Source organism: Peromyscus eremicus, chromosome 3 (assembly GCF_949786415.1).
Source record: "Peromyscus eremicus chromosome 3, PerEre_H2_v1, whole genome shotgun sequence".
In the NCBI taxonomy this organism is placed as follows: Eukaryota; Metazoa; Chordata; class Mammalia; order Rodentia; family Cricetidae; genus Peromyscus; species Peromyscus eremicus.
Window position 1 is genome coordinate 53,129,660 of NC_081418.1, and position 9,374 is coordinate 53,139,033.

General features: G+C 45.0%; 1 protein-coding gene across 1 annotated transcript; it reads left to right on the plus strand.

The window, feature by feature from the left end:
• Nucleotides 1-2,536: 2,536 nt before the first annotated feature.
• Gstk1 (glutathione S-transferase kappa 1) lies at nt 2,537-6,980 on the plus strand. The gene is given in 9 exon segments (XM_059256588.1): nt 2,537-2,714; nt 3,398-3,479; nt 3,671-3,799; nt 4,254-4,354; nt 4,507-4,542; nt 5,904-6,020; nt 6,363-6,401; nt 6,403-6,457; nt 6,749-6,980. Coding segments are annotated over 9 exon segments (681 nt in total). The 5' UTR covers nt 2,537-2,642; the 3' UTR covers nt 6,799-6,980.
• Nucleotides 6,981-9,374: the final 2,394 nt, after the last annotated feature.

Genomic DNA, 9,374 nt, shown 5'->3' on the forward strand with positions numbered 1-9,374 from the left:
ACTTTTCTTAATCCAAATTATTTTTAAAATACATAAAATATTTTAAAATAAGTAATGATCAAATTTTAAAATATTATATCTTTATGCTTTTAAAATAATACCATACATTTAAAATAATATCAGTGTTAAATATAATTGCTCAGTTTCAGTGGTTGTGATCAACTGGCTTAATCTACATGTGGGTAGAAATAACATCATTTCTCATTTTATTTTGTATATTCCTTTTTATGTTAATCAACTTTCCACTAATATAAAAAATGCCTAAGACAATCCACTCATAAAAAGAAAAGGTTTATTTTGGCTCACAGTTTGGGGGGGGCTTCAATTCATGTTTGACCCATTGCTTTTGGACCTAGATGAAAGCAATACATCATGGAAGTAGCCTTAGACAGAGCAAAACCATTTACTTCATAGTCAAGACTCTCAAATTGGACAAAAAGGTAGAAATTGCGTGTCCTAAAATCTCCTTCAAGGGCATGGGCCCTATTCTAGCTACTTTCCTGTTGCTAGGATAAATACCATGACCAAAAGCAACTTAGGGAGGAAAGGGTTTACTTCAGCTTACAAGTTATAAGTCCATTATCAAGGGAAGCCAAGGACAGGAGCTCAAGGCAGGAACTGAATCAGAGCCCCTGGAACACTGCTTCCTGGCTTGTTCTCAGGCTCCCTTCCAGATGTCTTTGTTATACAGCCCAGGCAGGCCTGCAGTCCAATGAAGGCAATCCTTTGAGATTCCCTCTTCCCACGTGTGCCAAGTTGACAACTGAAGCTTACCATGGCAGCTCCTGTGACCTGAAGACCCCAGGCCCCACCTCTTGACGTTTCCACTACATCGGAATAGCACAAACCTTGGAACCGAGAGCATTTAGCCAGTGGGCCCCTGGGAGGCATTCCAGTCTAAACTTAGCATTTTCCAGGCCAGGGAGAGATTTGCTCATTGTACTGAGTTCACTAGCATGTGACTGTTTCCTTGTGAACACACAAATAAATGAAATGTCTTATGTGCTTCTCCACTAGTAAAACACATATTTTTCAAGATAATTTCATTAAATGAGATTTAAAATATATACATCTCACTGTAGTAAATAATATCCCAGTTTACTATCACCTATTTGCAAATTAAAATTCCCGAGCAATCACTGCAGCAGTGAGGCCCCTAGTCCTTCTAACACTGTTTCAAGAATTACATTAAAATTTCCTCCATTTTTAAAAGTTTGGCTGCTTGTTCTCAGTGACCTTAGGATCAGACATACCAAGTACTTGACACACCAGGTATTAACTCTATAAATTGTACTATCTTGCTGTAAATTCTGGAAGCTGTCTTCGTGTATATCCTTCCCTAGGCCATGATAGGTGCGCTGTTTGGACTACAATAGTACCTCCCTTATCCAAAGTTTCACTTACTATGATTTTACTTCCCTGCAGTAAACAAGGTCTAACATTGGCAAATGGAAACAAAACAATAATTTTTTTATTGTTTGCCTCAAGATTAGTGTTATGAGGGCTAGTGAGATGACTCAACAGGTAAAGGTGTTTGCTTCCAGTCTGTGTAAGCCTGGCCACCTAAGTTTAGTTCTGGACCCCTATGTAAAGGTTCTGATCCCTATGTGTGTGCTAGGGCACACATGAGAGCACGCGTGCGCACACACACACACACACACACACACACACACTATACAAACATACAATAATAAATGACAATAGAGTATGGTGTTGCATGCCTTTAATCCCATCACTTGGGAGGTAGAAGCAAGTGAATCTCTGTGAATTCAAGGCCAATCTGGTCTACATAGGGAGTTCCAGGATAGATAAGGCTACCTAAATAAATAATAGTAGCTAATGAAGTGCTGTGTCTTCTCTCTGGGGATGTAACTCATCCTTTTGTTCAGTGTGTCCACACTGTATACACTACCCACCTCTATTATCAGATCAAGTGTTGTAGTACTGAAATACTTGTGTTCAAGTAACACTTTTATTATAAAAAGGCACAAATTTTTAGTATGGTGTGTTCTGGTTATTCTATTATTCATCAGTAATGTGTCAATTTTATAAGTTAAACCTCATAGATATCTATGTATAGACAAAAACACAGTATGTAGTGTTGGATGTTATCTGCAATTTCAGACATCCCCTAGGTGTGTCGTAATGTAGGGGATGAACTTAATTAAGGAAAGGCCACTACGTGGACTGTCAGATTCGTTCCGGCCACTGAGCTAATCCCTAAGAAAGTGAATGCAAGAAAAAATGCAATTCGGAACTTCCACCCTGCCTCAGTCTTTAAAACTCTATGCACCCGACAAGAAATAATTATAGTTAGATTCAGTATAGCCCCTTCATTCCTCCGAACTTGCATCCTTGTGCTTTGCCTCTTTGCTTGACAGATACGGTTCCAGAGTCGCCCAGAGGCGGCACACACACCTGAGAGCCTCTTCTAAGTCCCACCTTCCGCTTCACCTCAGACTCCGCCCTTGTCGCCCTTGCGCCCTCATTGGTCGACCAGGCTACACCCCCGCCCGCCCCGAGGGGCGGGGTCTCCCGGAGGCTGCGCACTAGGGCCTTCAGGGTTACCACCTGCAGTTTGCAGGCTGGAATTGACTCCTGCTGACAGCAGCTTCACGTTCGCTTTTGCCCTCCGCTGCAGTATGGGGCCGGCGCCGCGCACCCTGGAACTCTTCTACGACGTTCTGTCCCCCTACTCCTGGCTGGGCTTTGAGGTGAAGCGGGGAAGCCGCCAGGGCTGTGGCCTTCGGGGAGAGTGCAGAGGGGGGAAATGGGCGCCGGGTTGCAGAAAGTCCTGGTGATGCCCTCAAGGTTAGGACAGCACAGACTGTTCCTGGGCCGAAGTTCACTTCGTGCCTTTAAACGGACTGTGGCTCTTAGTAGGGTCCTGATTTCCTAAGGTCAAACATTCTCTTCCTACGGCGCTAGGAAGTACTGGGGCAACTCCAAAGAAGCAAGTCAAGTTCGGAAGGGGGAATCAGGGGCGCTAGGATACTCTACAGCAGTGGTTCTCAACCTTCCTAATACTGCGACCCTTTAATACAATTTCTCATGAAATTCTTTTCATTGCTACTTCCTAACTATAATTTTGCTACTGTTGTGAATCATAAGGCAAATATCTGATATGCAGGATATCCGATGTACAACCCCTGTGAAGGGGTCGTTTGACACCACCCCCCAAAGGATCACTACCCACAGGTTGAGAACTCCTGCTCTACAGAGTGGAAACCACACACTAGAATAAGGATTCTGGTATCTGTTTCAAAGAGCTGAGAGTTTTTTCCTTTTAAAGCAAGCAGTTCAGTGTGGACTACAGGAGACAGTCCTGTAGGCCACTTGAGCCGTCTGTCCTCTCCAAATGCCACACAAGCTCCCTTTCTTATCTCTGCCCCCGCAGGTCCTATGTAGGTACCAACACCTCTGGAACATCAACCTGAAGTTGCGCCCGGCTTTCATCGCTGGGATCATGAGGGACAGTGGTAAGCGGGGAGATGCCCTCCCAACTGGGCAAGGAGGGCTGTTTTCTGTGGCCTGAGGGCCCTGTCCTACACTGAGTATGCAGACCTCAGACCTCCTAAGCTAGTAGTTAGAACCCTTCTGGGGGGGGGGGTGTCCCCAAGCCTGAGACCCTCACGTCCTCTCTCACAGTTGTCTGACTCTCCACTGCCAGGAAACAAACCGCCAGCTCTGGTTCCCCGAAAAGGCCAGTACATGAACAAAGAGATTCCTCTCCTGAGGCAACACTTCCAGGTTCCAATCAACATACCCAAGGATTTCTTCAATGTGATTCTTAAGAAAGGTACGGAGGGGTTTGGAGCGATGGCTCAGCGGTTAAGAGCACTGGCTGCTCTTCCAGAGGACCCAGTTTGGTTCCCAGCACCCACACAGTGGCTCACAACTCTCTTTAACTCCAGTATCAGAAGAAATAGAAATAAAATAAATAAGTAAGTAAATAATAGAGGGTCAGAAGAGGTTGATGAATCTAGTGGAGAACAGAACAGTCAGGACTTTCTTAGGAGATCAGTAAGTAAATTGTGTGGGGGACCCAGCATCAGCTACCCAAAAGTAAGGAGTGGGCATAAACAAGGGCTGAGCATAGTGAGTCCATAATGAGAGACTGGGATTAAAGACTGCAGGTGATTGAGCCTGGGGGAGGAGGTGCAAGGGGGGTGGTGTCAGAAGTAAGGATGAGCTGGTCCTCTATCAGGACACAAGGAATAGGAATCTTAGCTTTATGTGCCTCTGCCCCACAGGGAGTTTAAATGCCATGCGCTTCCTCACCTCCGTGAGCATGGAGCAACCAGAGATGCTGGAGAAGGTGTCCAGAGAGCTATGGATGCGTGTTTGGTCTCGAGTAAGGGCTGGACTCTGAATCCTGGAGGGAAGGGATGGGCAGCTAGGTGGCATTCTGACTCTTCTTCCCAGGGCAATTTCCAGAGATAGAATCCTCCTGTCATACCCCTCTCTCTGCCAGCTCCTTCATGCTAAGTGTTCTCTTCTCCTTAGGATGAAGACATCACGGAGTCCCAGAGCATCCTGGCTGTGAGTGTCCAAACTGGACCCTACCCCCTACTAAGGTTATAAGGAATCTGAGAACATAAAAGATTCTTAATGACTTGGAAATGTCTGTGTCTGGGGGGACAAATGACTATCAAGTTGGAACTGAGAAGGTTCTTTAAAAAATGTTCCATGGGCTAGGGTTGTAACACAGTTGTAGAGTGCATTCTTAATCTGCTTGAGGCCTGAGTTCAATCCCTGGCCTCCAGAGACTTCCAACACAAACTTCTCTAATATATGCCTATTACCAGGCAGGAGACTTTCCACAGACAAAAAATAACTGACAAGTGAGAATTAAATAGATGCTCAGTGAGAAATAAATGGAAGTGCATGCCAGACAGGGATGGGCCTTTAAAAGTCACACGTTCTTTGAGATGAAGTCAAGAAACTCAAAATGATCTTTTCCTCCTGTATATGGATAATAGTTGACACATATTCTCTTAATATATGAGAATCAAATCACTCCTAAGCTAGATATGCCAAGAATGGCTAGTTTACCCTTTAGTGTCTATATCTAGTTCCTAAAAACATTTGTGTATATGCATAGTTTTAGCCTGCTTTTACTTAATATTTAACAAATCTTTCTAATAACCCACTCCTCTCAGTGGCTTATCCATTCCCCTGTGGCTCAACAGCTCTCTCATTTAACTGTCAGAGACAGTGGCTTATAGGTCAAGTTGTAGCTTCTCAACCTGGGCTGTACACTGACATCACCAGGAGTGCCAGTGACCCCCAGAAAGGCTGATGTCATCATCTAGGGAGCAGTCTTCACACTGGGGCTTCAAAAGCTCCCCAGGAGATTCCAGGTTGACAGCCACTAACTCTAAACTTTAAAAAGCATCCTAACCAGAAGCCCTTTCACTGTCTGGAAGCCACGCTGGTAGCTGTACCGAAGACGTCATTCCAAGCATCTTCAGAAAATTCTACAGGACTCAGAACCCAGCCTGAGACTGTTAGGAATTCTAAGACACAGGGAAGAAGGCACTTTGGACTTGAATTCCGGTGATGCAGCATTTAATTTGCTACTGACAAACTCTGTGCCTCTAAGCAAGTAATAAATGGCCGTTGACTGCTGTGCCCTCATTGTGAAATGGAGAAGTGGGGCTAGCTGGTTTCTGTGATGCCCTCCGGTGCTGTTTCTGTGACTGTGACATCTTTTTGCCCTCTGCCTTTCCCACTTACCTCAAGACACTGGGAAAAGTAGACAGTTTGTCTTGACTAGGATAGATAACCTGTTACTTGCAAAGGTCTTCCCAAGAAAGCTTGAGGGCAGAGAAGGACAAGAATAGCCTTTTCTCCCGCTCCCACAATGCAGTCACAGCTGCATGCTCTTCTTGTCTCCCAAGGCTGCAGAGAAGGCAGGAATGTCCACAGAGCAAGCCCAAGGCCTTCTGGAGAAAATAGCCACAGCACAGGTGAAGAGCAAGCTCCAGGAGACCACTGAGACAGCCTGCAAATACGGGGTGAGCAACTCCATGTGTATCCCCATTCCCAGTCTGCAGGTAGAGAAAGAATATCACCATGGGTGCTCATGTTCCTTTTTAACTGCCTTCTCCCCATTGTGAGTCCTCCCCAGCTCTCCCGAAGCACTTCATCTGCTTCCTTCCTCCCCCTAAGCCTAGTCAAGGAAGGCAAGGAGGCAGATGATGGTTTTTAAAACTGTGAAGCTATGTGCCACAGAGGTAGAACAGAGAAGATGCCTCTTAGCCATCGATTTGTCTGCTTGTTCTGTGTCACCTGAACACACTCTGCCTTAGCCTAATGAGCTCCTGCTCTATCACCTTCCTTCCCACTGTTTTCTCTAGGCCTTTGGGCTGCCCACCACTGTTGCCCACGTGGATGGTAAAAACCTACATGTTATTTGGCTCTGATCGCATGGAGCTGCTAGCTTACCTGCTGGGTAAGTTCAGGTTTCCATTCCCTTGAGCTTTTGACCCCAGTTCAATATCCATTATATCAGATGACCGGAACAACAACAGACGTTCCTGGTATTTCCAACAAGGAAGCCTTATATAGGTGGTGCTGATCCAGGGTGAATGGGGGTGGGAAGTCTTCCCCAGAGGGGAGAAGGAAGCCTTCTACACCTTGAAGGCAAGCAGGTCCTGGAAGGTCCTATGGCTCTTTGAGACCGTCTCCTGCTGCTAACACGTCTGAGAACCATGTATAGACATCTGTGGTTTTCTTTATCTAGGAGAGAAGTGGATGGGCCCTGTGCCCCCAACCCAATGTTCCAGACTTTAAGATTGCCTTAGGAAGTAAACTTCGATTTCTCCATTTGACCAAGCTGACTTCTGTGGCCCTATGGACTGAAGCAGGAGTCTGCCTTAGCTGTGGCTGCCTTTACTTCTGTGCCTCACAAGTGCCTTTTGGAAAGCCTTAAGTTCTGCATTCCCAGACAATAAACCTGATGCCACTAAACAAAATATTTCCGGGTCTGAGTCTGCCTGGCTGGTGTTGGTGTACCACGATCCGCAGGTTGGGCAAGAAGAGCTCTTTCTGGATTCTCAGCCCTGACTCCCCAGTGCACTGTGGGACCACTGTGGGACAGGGGTAGGAGATAGCCCCCCTTTCCTCCTATTCAAAAAACCTACTTGTCTATCAAAGACAGAAAACTAAGTTGGGGGAGTGGGGAGCTGGAGAGATGGCTCAGTGGTTAAGAGCACTGATTACTCTTCCAGAGATCCTGAGTTTAATTCCCAGCAACCACATGATGACTCACAACCATCTAGAGTGGGATCTGATACCCTCTTCTGTAATACAGGCATACATGCAGACAGAGAACTCATATATTTAAATAAACAAACAAACTAAATAAAAACAAAACTAAGCCCAGTAGACTTAGCAACAAATCATCTTGGCATTAACTGTCTCTGACCAGCCAGGGTTATTGGGAGAGGAGTATGGCCAGGAGTGGGCACTGGAGGGAAGCAGCAAACAGTCCAGCTGTGCTCAGCTATTTAATGTGAGTCCAGCTACACAGGCCAGCAGGACTGGAACAAGGCAGTCTCTGGCCTTATGCTGTGACCTGGAGATGTTTAATCTTTCTCTCTTCTTCTTCTTCTTCTTCTTCTTCTTCTTCTTCTTCTTCTTCTTCTTCTTCTTCTTCTTCTTCTTCCTCCCGTTCGTTGTTAGGTTGTCAGTTAGACAGGGTTTTCTCTGTGTAGCCCTGGATATCCTGGAACTTCCTCTGTAGACCAGGCTGACCTCGAACTCAGAGATCTACCTGCCTCTGCCTCCTGAGTGCTGGGATTAAAGGTGTGCACCACCATGGCCTGGCTCAAGCTCTTTAATTATTCATAATTCCCTGAGATCCTGAGAACACACTGAGCCTCTGTGCCCAGTCTGCTATAATACCTGTTCCCTCCTAAGTATCTTCAGCTTTTCTGTTCCTCTCTCCCTCTGGCCAATTATTTACCTAAATCCCCACTTGTATTTATTCCCTGCTGTTCAATAATCAGAAACTTCTGCATTTTGATGCCATATTAACTTATATGGTAAGACTGTTCTGATGCTGAGTCCATACTTGGGACACCTGATGGGAACCAGGGAGAGCTTTAAGTCAGGCTAAGCCTTTTTTTTTGCCAGCTTCTCATTTCTCTCTCCCTCAGGTTTTCTCATTTTATATCCCATTTCCTCCTGGATACCCTATTACTTTCTTCTCTTCTTCTCCTCTTCTCTTCTCTTCTGCAATCCCTGCATCTTCTGGGATCTAAAATCATCTTTACCCAGGTTCATGTGGTGGTATTGTGTTCCCCAAAATATTGTGTACCTTAATAAACTTATCTGGGGTCAGAGAACAGAAAAGCCAAAAGATACTTAGGCTAGAAAATGTTAGCACACACCTTTAATCCTAGCATTCCAGAGACAGAAATCCCTCCGGATCTCTGTGAGTTCAAGGCCTCATTGGAAACAGCCAGGCATGGTGACTCATGCCTTTAATCCCAGAAAGCAGCCTTTAATCCCAGGGAGTGGTGGTAGAAAGCAGAAAGGTTTATAAGGCGTGAGGACCAGAAACTGAAAGCATTTGGCTGGTTAAGCATTTGGCTGGTTAAGCATTCAGGCTTCTAGCAGCAGTTCAGCTGAGAACCATTGGGATGAGGACACAGAAGCTTCCAGTCTGAGGAAACAGGACCAGCTGAGGAATTGGCAAGGTGAGATAGCTGTGGCTTGTTCTGTCTCTCTGATCTACCAGCATTGACCCCAATAACTGGCCTCGGGTTTGATTTTATTAATAAGACTCTTTAAGGTTCATGCTACAGGTTCACTATGATGTAAAGCCAGAAGTACATCTCAAATGGACTATTCTCTTCTGTAAAGGAGTCTTATAGTACACGCACTCACATAATGTAAAAAGTATGAAGATTCCCAATATTTACAAATATAAGGCCAAGTTAAAACAATGAGTAGCTTTGTGTATTTAGAGTTACCCTGGCAATAGTGAGTATCGAGTTCTAGGGATAGAGATGAGTGTCTCTGCACTGTCTTCTCATTCATATACTGTGGCTTGGCCCATGAGACGGCCCAGGGGGTAAAAGCACTAACTGCCAAGCCTGATGACCTGAACTTAGTGTTCATAGTGAAAAGAGAAAATTGACTCTTGAAAGTTGTCTCTGAACCACTCCACACCACGCACACACAACATGCACTGTGGCACACACATGCCTGCACACATACACAAATAAATGTAATTTAGTTATTTACTTTAAAAGCATGCTTTATGCATTGCAGAGGTTTACATATTATATACCACAATAGAATAATTTAATATTGTCTTAAACAGAAGAAAAAAATCAAGAAATTTCAGTTTACAAAATCCC